We start from the raw sequence: 19,799 nt of genomic DNA on the forward strand, positions 1-19,799 counted from the left end.
TGATAAAGTACTTTCATCTTGTTCAGTATGCAATAGTACTAAACCGCATTTGCAAAAATAGCCACTTCAGGTAAGCCAGATTCCTGAACTATCTTGGTCAACAGTAGCCACTGGCATATTTGAGTGGAACAATCGGAATTACTTAGTGTTGATAGACTCTTATTCGAACTGGTTTGAGATCGATCTGCTACCTAACCCAAGATCCAGTACTGTTATTACTAAATTGAAACATCACTTCTCAGTCCATGGTAGTCCACACAAAGTTATTTCTAGCAACAGTACCCAGTTTACCAGTCAGTCATTTCAGAAATTTTCAAAACAGTGGAACTTTATCTATATTACTAGCAGTCCAGAATACCCACAGTCAGACAGCCTGGCTGAGCATGCAGTACAAAGTGCAAAACAATTACTAGAGAGGTCAAAGTCTGACAATACCTTCTTGAATTTGCTTAATCTCAGAAATATATGCCATGACAACTTACTTGGCTTGCCTGCTCAGAGACTTCTATCTAGGCAAACCAGAGCAACCTTGCCTATCAGTTCCAGTGTGTTGGTGCCTAATGCTAAAAACACCAGAACAATCAAAGCCCAACTATTTAAAAAGCATTCCTTTCAGACATCTATCTATATTAAAATGAGCAGATTTCTTCGTCCATTGAAAGACGGAGGGATAGTGAGGATGCAAATGGCGAAAGGTTTTGAACAAATTGGTCAAGTGAGAGGTATATGTGCCGAGATGAGATCCTACTTACTGGAATCTGAGGGCATAGAATACAGAAGAAATTGCAGGCATCTTCTTTTGGTATCTGAATCAATATCCAGCACCACACCTGTGATAGACTCTTGATCTCACAGCAACCCAGACGATGTTCCTGTTGAAAGACATGTCTCAGTACCTATTCCCATTCCTGATGATGTCCCTGAAGTTGAACATTCATTAAAGGTAGTCCCTTTTGCTAGACCCAGTTCTAATTTTTATGTCACATGATCAGGGCACATTTCTAGACCTAGTATAAAATACACAGCAACCTGGACATGATTGTTTTATTTGTGTTTAGTTCTGTATGATTGCATGTCAAAGAATTAGTTCTGTATAACTGCATGTCAAAGGATAATTTCTGTACAATTTCATGTCAATGAATGTTGTCATTTTCAGTGCATGACTTATTTCTCCAAGAGGGAGGATGTAGAACAGAGTGTGTGTGTTGTAACTTTAAGACGCATTTCAAAGTGAGGGCACATGCATATAAATAGAAAGCACATCCAGGAAGCAGTGCCATTTTGATAGAACAGCCAGAGTGTTAACATGTATGAGTACAGTAGTCAGTCTGTTTATAAGTTTATCTAAGTTTAAGTTACTAAGCTTCAGTCCTGATGTGTTTGTATATAATAAAGCTGTTTGAACCGAACCCACAACTGTTCTTCTGTTTTATCCTGACTGGACGAGCGACAGTATTTAAAAAAATAAGTAAGTAAAACACATCAATTTTACAGAGTGGCCATTCTCTAAGCACAATAATGCCCTGCAGGGTGTGTGTTAATCTGTAATTAGCACACTTCTAGGGGTGTAGAGGCCCTCTGCCTGCTAGGGGTGTAGAGGCCCTCTGCCTGCAGCATCAGGCCTCATATCGCCCCTGGGCAGGCGTTAATTGCATATTATCACTCACCCTGTTAGGCATTATTGCTTATGTATTACAATGTAACAATGTAATATAAGGAGTCTGTAGGGAGATATGGACCTGCAGGCAGTGATGCAGGAGGGGAGAGAGGACATTATGTGATGCCAGAACCACAAGTAATAATACAGAATGGGGGGTGGGTGGACCTTATGAGTATCTCAAAAATATGGGCCAATGACAACAGTATATGACACTTTGAGGTGCCTGGCTGTAGATTTTGTTCTGTATGCTTTCTATGTCCTGTCCATCAGCCATCAAGCCTCCTTCTAGCACTCTTGAGATCATTTGTCCCCCTCATATCTGGTATCCCTAGCATGGATATAAGCGCCTGTTGGGGGAGGGTCATCACTGAACCATCCATGGTGGTGATTTTTTTCCTCAATGGCATCCTGACAATAATTGCATTTCTAATAATACCATAGCTTTCGCAGTGGCTGATAGCAGTACTAGATGCTAGTCGATCAGTGACAGGCTCAGCTCAGAATACACATATATAGAGCATTCTCAAAAGTACAATTTATTATGAAAATGGCACAGATCATCTGCTGAGTGCAAACAGAAAATATAGCACAACATAAAACATACAAATATACATAGATCAGTTGCATTGAAAAGTCATGAATAAAATGTATGCTGACATTCTGCACTGGAACAACAGCAAATATAGCAGAACAGGAGCTTAGTGACACTTTGGACAAAGAACGCCACCAAGTGTGAGCTCAGAAAACAGAGACACCAAACTTGGAATTGAGCAAGACTGCAGCAAGGATTATCAGCTATGATAACAAATAACATATCATCAGTCGTCATCATCATCATTATCATCATATGTTAGCTGCGTTAAGTAATATCAAAAGCTAAAAATACCACATCAATGGGTCCTGACAATACCCCTGGATGCATGTTAAACAACATGAAGCACAATATAGCCATGCCCCTAACAACACAGTGCAATCTCAACCTTGATAAATGTTTTTGACAGTCATTCATCTACATAAGGGTGGTCCTTGCACAGACTCAGGCAATTACAAACCAATAAGACTGACTAGCCACATATGCAAAGCTATGGAAACACTTATCATGGAATTAATCAATCAGGACATAGTGAACCTCTAAACACTGGATTTGTCTCAATGTGGATTCATTAGGGGCAGGTCATGCTTACTCAACCTGGTGGATTTTTTGGAAAGGTCACTAAAGCAATGGATGAAAGCAAAACAGTACACTCCACATACCTTGGCCTGGTCAAAACTTTTGACACAATTACCCACTCAAGCATTGTAGAAAAGCTAAATAAATTGGGTGAAAGAAACCTATGTCACCCCCTGGACTGCTAACTGGCTCACAGATAGGGTAAAGATAATAAAATGGGGAAGTTTCCTCCACAAAAAGATCAATCAACAGTGGAGTCCCCCAGGGTTCTGTCCTGAGACCTCTCATGTTTGGTATCTACTTTTTTGAAGTAAAAGCTATTACCAAAGGGCTCTGGCTGACTAAGTTTGCAGATGACTGCAAGCTAGGAACAGTCATTGAATCCCCAAATTACTTAGCCATACTACAGAAACGTTATTCTTAAATAAACATCTGTGTCAAGATCATGGTCTGAAACTAAAGGCCAAAAATGCATTATTGTATCCTTTGGGAAGTCATCTTTCCAGGGAAATATGACACTGACAATATGCCCCTAAGAGTTGACTCAATTGTTTGGGATTTGGGAATTTATATGGACAGTGACCAATGTGTCTATTGCAGTAATAAAATCCTTCTATACTGCACAGGGATGTCATTGTCCCACTTTACTCAGCCCTCATTAGGCCAGTCATTGAATATTACACTGCCTTTGGTATTTATCTGTCCAGACACATGCTACAACTGTATTGATCACAGAGATACCTTACTAAAAAGTTACAAGGCCTGAACAACATGTCCTACATGGGCCGACTCAAGGCCATGTCACTATACTCAGTATCCTATAGACTGCTAAGAGGTGATCTGGTATACAATGCATTCTCTGACCCATTACTGATGGATTCACTGCACATCAGCAAGTCAAAAAACATCATAAATAACTCTGTCTAGGGATCTAAACCTCTTTTGCATCATCAACAGAACAGTCTGGAGGGGCAGGTGTATTTTACAGAGGATAATGATGCTGTGGAACAGCCTCCCCAGCCACATAATCAAAGTTCATCCCTGTCCATTTTCAAGCAAAACTTAGAGCTAGGGATGGGAAACTGAAAATTTACTACATTACTAATGGAAAAAGATAGCTCCTAAATGCTTTATCCTGTGCTTAAGTCACCTCAAATTTTGTATGGTATGATCCCCATTATTCTCATTAGGGGTAATATATAATTATCGACTATGGGATGGATAAAGCCAATATATAACCAAATGGGATAGGTTATTTTGAGCGCAAAAGGGGAAATTGCCTAGGCGTAAAATGGCCTACAGGGACAGCCAGCCTAGTACTTACCTATGAACCTAAATAGGTGGGCATTCAGCTATAATTGTTATCCTGAGATTCTGCTTAAGAGTATGATTTACTTACAAGAAATTCTAACTTCTTACAGGTCAATTATTTTACTTCTGACAACCTAGTAGCTTATATTAGGGCACAGCATCCTTACAATGTTTTCAGTCTCCTTCACGACCCCGAAGTTTGATTGCTTCTGCTTTCTGTCTTTAGGAGTTCAACATTTAGAGAATGTCAGAGCCTGGTAAACTTATAATCTAACAGGAAACTAAGAAACAATGGCCACTGCTCTAGGAAGACAAGGAAGAAAAATAAGAACTGATTTTTCTATTGTCCTTTGTGGGACAGCTGTTCGATATTTATGATGTCATCTTCTAGATAGGCCAGAATCTCTTCCCACCTTTTCCCCAAGCCTCAATCACTCAGATCATCTAGACTCATTCACTCTCAATTCAAAGAGCAAGGGTTAGTGGAGGAGATATCAGGAAAGAGGTACCCCATCACAACATACTAAATAGCTAAAGAAAAACTATAATATGGTTTTATAAAACCACATTTCTTAGTTCTCAAGTACATTAATACAAGGGGTTTACAATCATTTGCTCGAGATGATATTGGTAGTTTTTAGTTTGGTTAAGTTGCAATTTATCCATTTGTGCATTGATTGCTACTTTTTGTAGTGACGTGTGAATCTGATGGTAGTTCATCTCAAATAAAATCTTTTGAGACAAAATCATGTCATAAAAAATAAGATTTATTTTATGAACATAATGACTGCATCACGAGAATCACAAAAGTGAATCTAATCAGGACAAGGTAAAGGCTAATGTAAATAATACAGACAAAGTGCAAAATCAGTAGTTCCTCAGTTTAGGTGACTCTTTTGTAATATTCTGAAATTAAAATTTATACTATTTATCTGACTGTTACATTATCCAATAAACATTCTTTTCAAGATCTAAATGATAACTTGATGCATCATCCTTCTGGAAAGTTCTCCATTTCTAAGCGTACATTTCTCATTCTCTCATGTCCAATAAATTTCCTTTTGATTGACAATACATTATTCATACAGAACATGTTATAAATCAAGGTCAAAACATAACACTGGTCTATTCATTTGCCCTTACAACGTTTCTAGTCATACCATGTCTGACAGTAGCTTTTGTTCACACTGCAGCCTAGCAAAAAAGCATGGCTATGTGTTCTTATCTCAAAATGCTGCATGATGTCTGAAATAATTTCACAGGACATGATTATATATTTTCGGCCTATCTTGCATAAGAAGCAATGTATGAAATAATTCCATAGGACACAATTATATTTTATGTCCTAGCTTGCATAGAAGTAATGTCTGAAATAATTTTGCTTGAAGAAATCTATCCAGATATTTCTGCTTTAGCATTTTACTTAACAGTGTGAAGCAACAATAATGATTTATATATTTTAATCATCAGCACTCTTTCTCTAACTTGAAACAAACTTAGAATGAGAATATGCAGGTAAGGGAGCTGTAGTAGGTAAAGCCCCCAATGGAGGGCTGCAGGTGGACTTACCCTCTCCCAAAACACTTATGTTTGCTTTTGTTACACATTTTCATGAGTGCAGAATATGAGTATGAAAGAGTATCTGTACTTAATGTAACAAGTTTCACGGTGAAACATTATCTACTGTGTTTACATATTTTGATGCAGTATAGTAGAACCTAACATAAGGATATAGAAATCTTTGAACTTCTTATTTTTAAGAGGCAGAGTTAAATTCATGAAACATTATATCAAACTGTTGATTTCTGTTAAAAGATGTAATACATTCTATGATAAGTTTTAGTTATTTACTAATATTTAGCATCGTTCAGTCATTGTTCCACAGTATAACTACATTTAATCTGGATGTCTCAAAGTTGAGCAAAACTCAATTATTTTTAAAGGATGCAACATCTGAAGTATTTTGCTATTTTCTGCTTCTTTCTGCTTAGAAGTTTAATTGTAATGACTGTGTGCACAACATGTAGACACTTATGAAATCATGACTTACGAAGATGGGCACACATCCTTCTTTTCGATCTTCTTCAATTGCTTTCTTCAGTGTTTCACCTCTCAGAGAAAAGTTTTCATCTGTGGCAAGAAATCTCATTTTCACAAGGGCAATTAGACCAGCTTTTTCCACCGAGGAGTGTGCCTTTAAAATTGCATAAAATATACTGTGTTACAAAGTTCATCAAAAGGCAAGTACTCATCATTATCTACATTTTACATTTCTATATATAAAAACACAACATACTTTGCTGGGTTGTGTAAGTGTAGACTCTGAACACAAATGTTATATAATGTAAGAGCCACACTAGGTAGTTTAGTTGGCTGTGATGTCACTGCACTGTCATGCAGACAAAAAATATAACTAAGTTTTTATAGTGTCAATTGTTTGACTAGACCACTTGTATAACAACTACAGTGCACTCATCCTGGCTTGTTAAAACCTGAAAGCGGTTCTTATTTATTCTCTTTCAATGTCTATGGTAGCAGTATGCAGTGCATCTAAATGCTGCTGAGGCTGAGGGGACTATAAAAGCTGACACATAAATCAGTTTCTGCAGTTGCATAGGACAGACATCATGCTTATGAAAGCGACAGAACACCAGTATGTGATCTGTTCAAATACCTGCTGTATCTTTATGCCACGAAGAAGATACATGCTTCATCTGCAATAGAAAGTTAAATAATTTTTGTAATCACAGTCTTTTTTAGATGCTGAATGAGGTATTGGAGTGGCTGAGGTACTTGATGTGATTGGATATTTTAAGCATGATAAAGCAAGGGTCTGTATGGTTTCCCCATATATTTATACAAGAATGTAGGACTGCAGATGAGAGAATGATGGAAGAGTTTAATGAAATCCAGACGAAAGGGGAATTTCTTGGCTCTGTGTACAAAGCAATGGTAACAGTTTTATACAAGGGAGTGATTTGGGGAATCATATGAAGCAACAGTAATGGCTCTATGTACAGGGGTGGTGATCCAAGTAATTACAGGCCAATTTCTTTGTGCAGCACAGATGAAAAAATGATGACTAGATTTCTAGTCAGGAGGATGGAACAATATCTGCCATATGTAATTGGGGAGGAACATTTGGGTTTTGTAAAGGAAAAGTCTTCAGCTGACCACTGGACGATGATAATTAATTTTTAAGAAACTCAGTGATGAGGGAGCAGGCATAGAATGGTGGTCTGTAGGATGACGTTGGTGATCAAGAAGAGGAGGAGGAGTGTGAAAGCAGTGCCAAGGATTAAATGGTGGAAGTTAAAAAAGGGTGATTGTGAGGTGGAGTTTAGGGAAGAGTTAAGACAGGCACTGGGAGGCAGTGGAGAGTTACCGAATAGCTGGGTAACTACAGCAGAACTAGTAAGGGGGACTGCTAGAAAGGTGCTTGGTGTGACATCTGGACAGAGGAAGGAGGACAAGAAGACCTGGTGGTGGAATGAGGAAGCACAGGAGAGTATACAGAGGAAGAGGCTGGTGAAGAAGAAGTGGGATTGTCAAAGAGATGAAGAAAGTAGACATGAGTATAAGGAGATGAGACGCATGGCAAAGAGAGAGGCGGCAAAAGCTAAGGATAAGGCGTATGGAGTGTTGTATGAGAGATTGGACACTAAAGAGGGAGAAAAGGACCTGTACCGATTGGCTAGACAGAGGGACACAGCTGGGAAAGATGTGCAGCAGGTAAGGGTGATAAAGGACAGTGAGGGAAACATACTCACAAGTGAGGAGAGTGTGTTGAGTAGATGGAAAGAGTACTTTGAAGGGCTGATGAATGAAGAGAATGAGAGAGACAGAAGGTTGGATGATGTGGGGATAGTGAATCAGAAAGTGAAACAGATTAGCAAGGAGGAAGTAAGGACAGCTATGAAGAGGATGAAGAATGGAAAGGCTGTTGGCCCAGATGACATACCAATGGAAGCATGGAAGTGCTTAGGAGAAATGGCAGTGGAATTTTTAACTAGATTGTTTAATGAAATTTTGGAAAGTCAGAGGATGCCTGAGGAGTGGAGAAAAAGTGTTTTGGTACCTATCTTTAAGAACAACTTAAACCTCGACACGGCTATTAATAGGACGTGCTGGAGGGATAGATTCATCACCCAAAGACTCCCTATGCTGTGGAATAAAATCCCGGTATATGTGAGGCAGAGCACCTCGCTGGCCTTGTTCAAGAGAAATCTTGACCAATGGATGGGAGATAGCAGATATACCCCAGGGATTACCTCAGTGTCACTGCTCGACAGAGGCACAGCAAAATAATGGGTATAGTTCCCCATACTAAAGGGGTGGCGTAAGCCACAAAACTATGGGCTAGGCTTGTAAATGCCCTCGGGCAGATAGCCTAGTATGAACCTATGAACCTATGAACAAGGGTGATGTGCAGAGCTGCAGTAACTACAGAGGGATAAAACTGATCAGTCACAGCTTGAAGTTATAGGAAAGAGTAGTAGAAGCTAGGTTAAGAAGGGAGGTGATGATTAGTGATCAGCAGTATGGTTTAATGCCAGGAAAGAGCACTACAAATGCAATGTTTTCATTGAGAGTGTTATTGGAGAAATACAGAGAAGGTCAGAAGGAGTTACATTGTGTCTTTGTAGACTTGGAGAAAGCATATGACAGGGTGCCTAGAGAAGAGTTGTGGTATTGTATGAGGAAGTTGGGAGTGGCAGAGAAGTATGTAAGAGTGGTACAGGATATGTACGAGGGTAGTGTGACAGTGGTGAGGACTGCAGTGGGAGTGACAGATCCGTTTAAGGTGGAGGTGGGATTACATCAAGGATCAGCTCTGAGTCCTTTCTTATTTGCAGTGGTGATGGACAGGTTGACAGATGAGATCAGACAGGAGGCCCCATGGACTATGATGTTTGCAGATGACATTGTGATCTGTAGTGAGAGTAGGAATCAAGTTGAGGAGACTCTGGAGAGGTGGAGATATGCTCTAGAGAGCAGAGGAATGAAGGTCAGCAGGGCTAAGACAGAATATATGTGTGTAAATGAGAGGGAGGGTAGAGGAATGGTGAGGATGCAGGGAGTAGAGTTGGTAAAGGTGGACAAGTTTAAGTACTTGGGATCAACAGTTCAGAGTAATGGTGAATGTGGAAGAGAGGTGAAGAAGAGAGTATGGGCAGGGTGGAATGGGTGGAGAAGAGTGTCAGGAATGATTTGTGACAGACAGGTACATGTGAAAGGGAAGGTCTACAAGAGGATAGTGAGACCACGTATGTTATATGGGTTGGAGACAGTGGCATTGACAAAAAGGCAGGAGTCAGAGCTGGATGTGGCAGAGGTAAAGATGTTAAGATTTGCACTTGGTGTGACTAGGATGGATAGGATTAGGAATCAGTATATTAGAGGGTCAGCTCATGTTGGACAGTTTGGAGACAAAGCAAGAGAGACGAGATTGCGTTGGTTTGGATATGTGCTGAAGAGGGATGATGGGAAAAAGATGCTAAGGATGGAGCTGCCAGGTAAGAGGAATAGAGGAAGGCCTAAGATAAGGTTTATGGATGTGGTGAGAGAGGACATGCAGGCGGTTGGTGTGACAAAGCAAGATGCAGAGGATAGGAAGAAATGGAAAGAGATGATCCGCTGTGGCGACCCCTAACGGGAAAAGCCGAAAGATGATGATGATGAGTGATGATGGAGCTGACCTGTGTGGTACTGACACAATTACAGAAAGCTTCTGATGGTATTAGGTGGGAATTCTTACACCAGCTATTACAACAGGTCACTGAAGAAGATATGTGGTTTAGTAATTGTATAAAGGGGGTTTAGTTAATGAGCTGAGTACAGAGAGGATAATTCTGGAAAGAGAGATTAGGCAGGGATGACCACTATCTATGAGCTTAGTTTTTTTTTATTGGTACTAAATGTTTAAAACGCAAGATTAGACAGATGAGACAGACATACATAATAATGAGTGCTAACCCTAATGATTTCCCTTCCCCTAACCCTGCACCTTAACTTAATAAAAACCTTCCCATAACACTGCCACTACACAAGGCACACTCAGGCATGCTAAAAACACTACATATATCCCCTTACTTAACTCTGACCATAAACCTAAAATATACATACTCACATACTCACACGCAAACATACAAAACCAATCCTGGCCCTAACCCTGACTAACACACACACACACACACACACACACACACACACACACACACACACACACACACACACACACACACACACACACACACACACACACTCTATATTGGATGCTCGAACTTCCAAAAGTTTGAGTGTCATATGGTCTACACCGTATGATCAAACTTTTGGAAATTCAAACATTTTAATGGAGATGTCTGTACAGCATGGAATGGGAAGATTTCCCTTTTCTGCACTGTAGTGCAATCTTGGAGTTGGTATATTTAAAGAGCAGGGGTGTGGGGTGTGCAGCGAGGCTTTCCCCTCTGCTTAAAGGGTTTAGGTAGGTTATTTGTGTAGTTTATTTTTTATATTTTTGGATGTTCGAACCTTAAAAGTTCGATCATATGGTGTCGACCATATGACACTCGAACTTTTAAATGTTCGAGCATCCAATATAGACCCCCCACACACACCAACCATTTCTAATCCCACTCATCTGTCTTTACAAAACAGTCCTCAAAATTTTGAAAGTTTGGCTATCCATGCATTCAATATTTAGCACCATCCCTATTACTCAGTGATCAAACTGATGTTTATGCAAATTGAGGGAAACCTCTGATAGTTATATATTGTTTGGCTGGAAAATATTTATTCTGGAGTTTTGCTTCAGTGCTCTGTATAAAGGCTGTTTTGTTTCACAGTTAACTGGGCATCTATTTTTTGTATGAAAGATTTAGTATTTTTATCAGTTATAATATCTTATGGAATAATAACCGACTATGTCAATGATTCAAGCCTGGCTAACTCTCTCTAGAATGTGTAAAAATCTGTTAACCAGTTTACTGTGTAATTTAATTTAATCCGGATTTGCGCTCAGGATTAACTCTAACCTGTGGAACTTTGTTTAACTTGCTTTTTTATGTAATCTCTGTAAATAGTCTGTTTGTAATATGTAATGCTGGTATTATGTAATGCTGTATCTACTTACCCTTGGAGCTTTTCTCCCCGGGCCTCCGCTGAAAATGGACATGCATCCAGTCGGACTATCCCGGTCAACAAATGTAAAATAAAATAAATAAATAAACATGTTCCACAATCTAGACACATTTATAGAGTTTCACTGAATTCACTTTCAATCAGTGAAAATAACCTTCGGTCCAGAATACAGATAAGAACAAAGTGTGCTAACAGAATGCACACTGAGCACAAACTGATCATGTTTAGATGGTAAGAGGCTTGGGAACCAAGATTAAAGAGGTTTGTAGAAACTGACAAGAGTTTTGGTATTATTAGCAGATACTTCTGAGACAGTGAGTCCATTGGTTAGTTCTGACTCATGAGCAGAAAGTCATTGCTGTACAGCCCTTAGAATTTTGGTACAGACACTTGATAGTGAGTGCAGATGTCAGGCCAAATATTCAGCATTCCATAATATTAATTATATTATTCAGGAGGAAAGGAATAATTCTGAGTATAATGAGTGCAGACGCTATGGATATTATAATTCAGTCTATTTCAATTTATCAGCACTGTTACTGGAGACAATTAGTTTTGATTACAGTGTATGCAGACTTTTACTCTGAAAGGTACAAGAAGATTTTGCACATAAAGGAGAAATTGAGTTATTTGGCACTTGTTCAGCACAGATCTGGGTAATTAGAAGATAAAGAAATTCATTCTATTCTCATTCCAGTTTATTTTAGTATTCTACCAAAACAACTGAATATATAATAAAATCTTAAATAAAACAAAAAAAAAAGGTCACAGAAACGTACTAACGAATTCCAGTTTATTACCAGACTTAGCGCTTCAGCTTTACACACAGCCTTCAAAGAGCAACTGACATTAAAAAACACTCCCCTTTTATATACATTTTTTTTATTTATTTATTTGCAGTTGGTTTACCAGGATAGTCCATTGGGCCAAAATGAACCCGTTTTCAATGGAATCCTAGGGAGAAAAGCTCCAGACACTATAGATTACAGTTGGTATTAGACATACTTAAACATTATTAAAATCACAGTAGACAAATACAAATGCAATGCACAACAATTACAATTAATGTAACAGTGTTAAAAACTGATGGCAGATTAGAAGGGATTATACATAAATTCAAAATTCTACTAAAGTTATTTCATAAAGAGAGTTCAACATATGAGAGGTAGAGTGTAGAGTATTCTTATACATTCTATAGTAATAACAGGAATGTGAGAGGTAGAGTGTAGAGTATTCTTACACATTCTATAGTAAAAACAGGAATGTGAGAGTTATGGATAATGAGAGAGAGAAATCAAGGGTGTAAGCAGGAGTCAGAGGAAATGGGGATGTTCAGTGTAGTTAAAGTAGGGTGGGAGCAAGAGCATTCCCACTGGGAAAGTAGATGTGAATGAAGAGATTTTTTGAACATAAGATGGTTAGAGGTAGTGCGGATAGATGGAGGTAGAGAGTTCAAGAGGTGAGCTAACCCATGTGAGAGAAGATATTTGCCAGGGGGATGGTTTGGTTTGTACACTTCTAATAGATTTTGGTTGTTGGACCTTAACATTCTATCAGGTATGTGCATTTTAAATGCTTTCCTATTAACACTCAATTATCTAATTACTAACCTCCAATTACACTCTTTATTCAAGCCTGACAGCTCCATTGTATTATATTTTAAAATAAACAGTGTCTCTTTATACAGCAATTTACTTTTTATTTCTCTACATTCATCCAACTGCAAACTTCATTTGTTCTAAAACAGTTGCTCTTGACTTCGATTTGAATCATGACACAACTTAAAATGAGCCCCCAAAGGGCTTTCCATTCTTACATTAATAATGTCTCTAACGTGTTCTTGTAAACATTTTTTAAAGGATCTAGTTGTTTCACCAACATAATACAGTACACATCCACATTTCATCAAATATATGACACTTTCAGTGTTACAATTGCACTGTCCTTCTTCTTCTTCTTCTTCTTTCAGCTGCTCCCGTTAGGGGTCGCCTCAGCGGATCATCTGTTTCCATTTCTTCCTGTCCTCTGCATCGTGCTCTGTCACACCAACCACCTGCATGTCCTCTCTCAACACATCCATAAACCTTATCTTAAGCCTTCCTCTTTTCCTGTTACCTGGCAGCTTCATCCTTAGCATCTTTTTCCCAATATACTCTGCATCCCTCCTCAGCACATGTCCAAACCAATGTAATCTTGCCTCTCTGGATTTATCTCCTTTCAAATTTTCTATAAATATTTGTCTCAATAAGTTGTCCAGCACTACCCATTAGTCTGATATCCAAATATGGGATATCATTATCTTTCTGTATCCCATCCCATCTGTATCCCATCAAATTTCAGACCAAAACTATTGTCTGGGCTGACCCTCTAATATAATTGTTCTTAATCCTGTCCACCCTTGTCACATCCAGTGCAAATCTTAACATCTTTAACTCTGCCACGTCCATCTCTGACTCCTGCCTTTTTGTCAATGCCACTTTCTCCAACCAATGTAACATAGCTGGTCTCACTACCCTCTTGTAGACCTTCCCTTTCAATCTTACTGGTACTCGTCTGTCACAAATCACTCCTGACACTCTTATCCACCCACTCCATCCTGCCTGTACTCTCTTCTTCACCTTTCTTCCACACTCACCATTATTCTGAACTGTTGATCCCAAGTATTTAAACTCATCCACCTTCACCACCTCTACTCCCTGCATCCTCACCATTCCTCTATCCTCCCTCTCATTCACACACACATATTCTGTCTTAGTTCTGCTTACCTTCATTCCTCTTCTCTCTAGAACATATCTCCACCTCTCCAGGGTCTCCTCCACCTGTTCCCTACTCTCACTACAGATGACAATGTCATCTGCAGGCATGATAATCCAATGGGACTCCTGTCTGATCTTGTCTGTCAACCTGTCCGTCACCATTGCAAATAAGAAAGAGCTCAGAGCTGATCCTTGATGTAATCTCACCTCCACCTTAAATGCATCCATTACTCCCACTGCAGACCTCACTGCTGTCACACTACCATCGTACATATCCTGTACCACTCTTACATACTTCTCTGACACTCCTGACTTCCTCATACAATACCACAACTCCTCTTTAGGCACCCTGTCATATGCTTTCTCTAAGTTCGCAAACACACAATGCAACTCTTTCTGACCTTCTCTGTACTTCTCCATCAACACTCTCAGAGCAAACATTGCATCTGTAGTGCTCTTTCCTGGCATGAAACCATACTGCTGATCACTAATCATCACTTCCCTTCTTAACCTAGCTTCCACTACTCTTTCCCATAACTTCATGCTGTGACTGATCAATTTAATCCCTCTATAGTTACTACAGCTCTGCAAATCACCATTATTTTTAAAAATCAGTACCAAAACACTTTTTCCTCCATTCCTCAGGCATCCTCTCACTTTCCAAGATTTCATTAAACAATCTAGTTAAAAACTCCACTGCCATTTCAACTAAACACCTCCATGCTTCCACAGATATGACATCTGGACCAACAACCTTTCCATTCTTCATCCTTTTCATAGCTCTTCTTACTTCCTCCTTGCTAATCCACTGCACTTCATGATTCACTATCCACACATCATCCAACCTTCTCTCCCTCTCATTCTCTTCATTCATCAGCTCCTCAGAGTACTCTTTCCATCTGTTCAACACACTCTCCTTGCTTGTGAGTATGTTTCCCTCATTATCTTTTATTACCTTTACCTGCTGCACATCTTTACTAGCTAGGACCCTCTGTCTAGCCAATCAGTACAGGTCTTTTTCTCCTTCCTTAGTGTCCAACCTTTCATACAACTCTTCATACACCTTATAGTTAGCCTTCGCCACCTATCTCTTTGCCATGCACCTCATCTCCTTATACTCCTGTCTACTTTCTTCATCTCTATGACAATCCCACTTCTTCTTTGCCAACCTCTTTCTCTGTAAACTCTCCTGTACTTCCTCATTACACCACCGTGTCTCCTTGTCCTCCTTCCTCTTTCCAGATGTCACGCCAAGCACCTTTCTAGCCATCTCCCTTACTAGCTCTGCTCTAGTTACCTAGCTATTTGGTAACTCTTCACTGCCACCCAGTGCCTGTCTTAACTCTTCCCTGAACTCCACCTCACAATTACCCTTTTTCAATTTCCACCATTTGATACTTGGTGCTGCCATCACACTCCTCCTCCTCTTCTTGATCACCAACGTCATCTTACAAACCACCATCCTATGCTGCCTAACTACACTTTCTCCTGCCACCACTTTACAGTCTCCAATCTCCTTCAGACTGTCCCTTCTACATAAGATATAATCCACTTGTGTGCATCTTCCTCCACTCTTGTATTTCATCCTATGCTCCTCCCTCTTGTTAAATTGTACAATTGTACAGTCCATTAGGTATAAAATGTATGCCATTAACTTTCTCAAATCTTCTAACCACATACTTACAACTACAGCATCTATTACATGTATAAGTTCCCTTATTTAGCACAATTTCACTATATATTTTAACACTTGGTGGAACAAAATCTTTATGTATTAACATATCAGCCAGATTTCTCCCCTTCTTGTAAGATACTTGAACATTAATGGGAATTATTTATTTCAAATCTTTTTCTCTTAATAACATTGACCAATAATTTCTAACTTCTCTAATAAATTTTTCAGTTAGAATATTATAAATTGTCACAAAATAAATTTCTTTTCTCTTTTGTGAGTGTCTTTCCTTATATTTCTTGCATCTTCCGTTATTAAATGCAGATCTACTACATACATTATTGCAGCTTCTATCCAATACTTTACATCCAGCTTTAATTACTTCATTAATACTATACCCTCTACTTCAGCTGTCTTGCACATTTCTCCATACAAATTTTCTTCTTTACTACATCATTTTTCTAAATGTAGGAACTCATTATATGGTATCATTGACATTAAATGTGCTGGATGACAACTATTTCCATCCAAAAAAGAATTCACATTTTCAAATTTTCTATAAATATTTGTCTCAATAAGCTGTCCAGCACTATCCATTAGTCTGATATCCAAATATGGGATATCATTACCTTTCTGTATCCCATCAAATTTCGGACCAAAACTATTGTCTTGGCTATCTTGAATAAAGAGTTCCACTTCTTCCACCCCTCCTTCACATAAAAAAAAAAAAAAAAAAAAATCACCTATGTAGCAGAAATATTTAACCACATGCTTTTCAAAAAACTTATGTCTATATATTTTATTCTGCTCAAACTCAGCCATCACCAAGTTGGTATACATGGGGGCAAACAACGCCCCCATGGCTGTAACTTATTTTTGATGGTAAATTTCTCTATTAAATCTGAAGAAATTATTTGTTAGGCAAAAATACAATAATTACACCACATATTGAGATACAGGCATATCTCCTAAGAAATGCAAGACAGCTTGAATACCTACATCATGTTGGATGTTAGTGTACAAACTAACTTCATGAAGGCTGTGTGTAAAGCCGCAGCACTAAGTCTGGTAATAAACTGGAATTCGTTTCTGTGACTTTTTTTTTTGTTGTTTTATTTATTCCACTATTCTATAGTCCTATCAATTCTTGCATATGTCATATATAATGCTGTTGAGATCTTAATGGTCTAAGAATATTTATAGCTTTGGACAAGGCCTTGTTTAGAAAGGTATTTGGTTTGTGCATCACATTAACAATTTTGTGATGAGTGTTACATCATTTTGTAGAGGTGGCCAGTTTATTATTATCTAAAGCTTGGAATGATATGTTGTCTTTAGTAAACTTGCTGCAAATTTGGCAGTTTTGTGTAAGGTTTGTTCTGCATTTTGAAGTTGATATATACTGATGAAGCTTATAGAAGGGTAGAGAGTAAGAATATTCTAGCTGCTGTGTATAAAGCATGTTCTACTAAGTATGATTTGGCTTTACATAATGTTTCTAGTTTCCCGTTTGTTTTGATATAGAGTGATAAATGTGCAGGTCAAACTTCACATGATGGTCTACAAAGTTGCCTAATAGCTTTGTTTGAACTACACAGTCTATATTGATATTTGTCAGGAAATTGCAACATTTACAGTTTCGTATTGAGCTTTACTTTGAATAAATAAAATCATTTTCTTGTGCTGGCATTTAAATGTAAGTCAGAGTCATTTAGATGAAAACTTGTGAAGTTTGCCAAAAATGTTGCTGCACAAACAAATGTGGAGAAATCTGCACACTGTTGTCAAGAAAATCTGGTTGTAATGTGGTATATATCATTAATGAATGTGTAAAACAGAACTGGACTCAGCAGAGATGCTTGTGAGATAAATGCATTATTTAAGATTAATATGGAATATGTTACCATCCAACACATGGAGATCTGTCTTGTAACTAACTGCTTAACTACTGTGTAGTATTTTTGCAAATATCATATCTAGAATTATTAACCTTTTTTGGAGTAGCCTGATTTGAGATAGCATCAAAAACTTTGGCTAATTCCAAAAATAGGGAAGCTAGTATGTATCTAAGAATGCTTTGTTAGTTTATTTTGTTTTGGATGGTAATTTATGCTGTTTTGGCACTGAATCTTAGACAATAAAAATATGTAGAGCAGGGCAGGGAAGTTTTTTTTACACACACACACACACTTATATATATATATATATATATATATATATATATATATATATATATATATATATATATATATATATATATATATATATCCACTTCATTTCATATGATATTGTTAACTTTTGATGTAATATTGCTTAGTAAAAGAAAAGTAAGTGGGGGGCTTCACCCCACACCCCCTGTTTTGGGGGACTGTGCCCCCACACCCCCCCTACCTATATATTCTAACTCCAGGGTCGCACTACAGTGGGGAAGGGGGCATATTCCATTTTCTTGCTAATAATACTTGTCGGTCAAATGAAGTGTCGGGCAAATGAAGTGTCGGGCAAATGAACTTTCAGTCATTTGGTCTCGGGCAAATGGGTGTCGGGCAAATGGGAGTTAGGTCAAAAGAAGTAGACCCATATATATATATATATATATATATATATATATATATATATATATATATATATATATATATATGTGTGTGTGTGTGTGTGTGTTTATATATGTATGGATCAATGTCAGATTACTGAAGTTCCAAAACATCGAAAAGTCATATGGCTGAGACCACACGACTAAAGTTTCAGAACTTCGAACATTAAAAAAAAACATTCTATTTTTAATGTTTTTCCCCCCTGCATCCCTGCTAATTAAATATACCAACTCCTAGACTGCAGCACATTGCAGTAAAAGGTAAATTTTCCATTCCACACTGTACAGCAATCTCCATTCTAAATGTTCAAAGTTTCAAAACTCCGATCATATGGTCCTGACCATATGACTTTCAAAGTTTTGAAACTTTGGTAATCTGATAGGCACCCATACATTTATGTACAGCAACAAACACATTATCAAACTTAAACAAATGACTATTTACCAAAGTTTCTACATTGCTTCTTGCTTTATAGTTCACTGAATTTCATTAATCATCAATAAACTGATCATAGAACATAAATTACTATTTCTCTATTAATGAGTTCAAATTCATCCAGTAATTATATTTGGTGGGTATTTTGTTGTTTTTTATCTTAATAGCCTTTTGTATATGGCACACAACAATTACACTATGTATAAATTCTGTAAATGAAGGTAGAATCTATTTTTTGCAGTTCTTTGTAGTCATTGTTCTGTTTTTGTTAATAAGTTCGAGAGAAGTGGGAATTTAGTCTTGTGTAAACATCAGGGAAATTGAGCATGTATCATATTGCTGGAAACATTGTTTTTTTTCCCAGAAAGGCTGCAGACTTTACAATTATAAAACATATGCTGGCAATCTGCTTTGATTAAGGATTTACACCTCCAACAACTAGTACCTTCCTTTTAATATTTGATTTCAGTTCTATGTGGAGTGATAAATGATCTACATAAACATTTCCAAGATAATAATCTGCATAGTAATGATAATGTTTTTTGATTATAATAAAATAATTTTTAGGTATTATAGTTTAAGTTGAGACACTCATTTTGAGACCATAATCCCAGAATTTATAATTGATATGAAATTTATAGCTCTTAATTATTGTATATATTTTAGAGAAATCTGATGTCCCTATTTCACCATTTGTTTTGAGGTTTAGAAAATCAAGAATGGGTGAACATTATTTTTAATTATATCTGACACTGAGTTAGCTTCAGAGGTTAAGAACCATCTACTGATTTGTACTTAAAGCCAGTTTCCCACATCCAGATTATATTTGCACATTAAAATGTCAGTGTTAAGCACTTTAGTCTCTATTAAAATTTGATTCTAAAAACTGAAATTCCCATTTTTTAAGCTTAGCAGTTTTTGAAAGTTCACACTGTTTCTACATTCTTATGTAAATCTTATAGGGAATAATGTGAAATACCCTCCTTTTTTCTTCAGTTATTTGTATAAACAATGTCTAAATGTTTTTATATGACATTTATGTAAGTGAAACCTTTTA

At 37.7% G+C, this 19,799-nt stretch overlaps 1 protein-coding gene across 1 annotated transcript in view; it reads right to left on the reverse strand.

The window, feature by feature from the left end:
- The window catches only part of HDC (histidine decarboxylase), a 908,850-nt gene that overhangs the window by 565,373 nt on the left and 323,678 nt on the right, over positions 1 to 19,799 (reverse strand). The window contains exon 4 of the mRNA XM_044076311.1: positions 6,193 to 6,336. Within this exon, the coding sequence (XP_043932246.1) occupies positions 6,193 to 6,336 (144 nt within the window). The remainder of the gene's footprint in view (positions 1 to 6,192; positions 6,337 to 19,799) is intronic.

Source organism: Protopterus annectens, chromosome 7.part0 (genome assembly GCF_019279795.1).
Source record: "Protopterus annectens isolate FY-2018-M chromosome 7.part0, PAN1.0, whole genome shotgun sequence".
In the NCBI taxonomy this organism is placed as follows: domain Eukaryota; kingdom Metazoa; phylum Chordata; order Ceratodontiformes; family Protopteridae; genus Protopterus; species Protopterus annectens.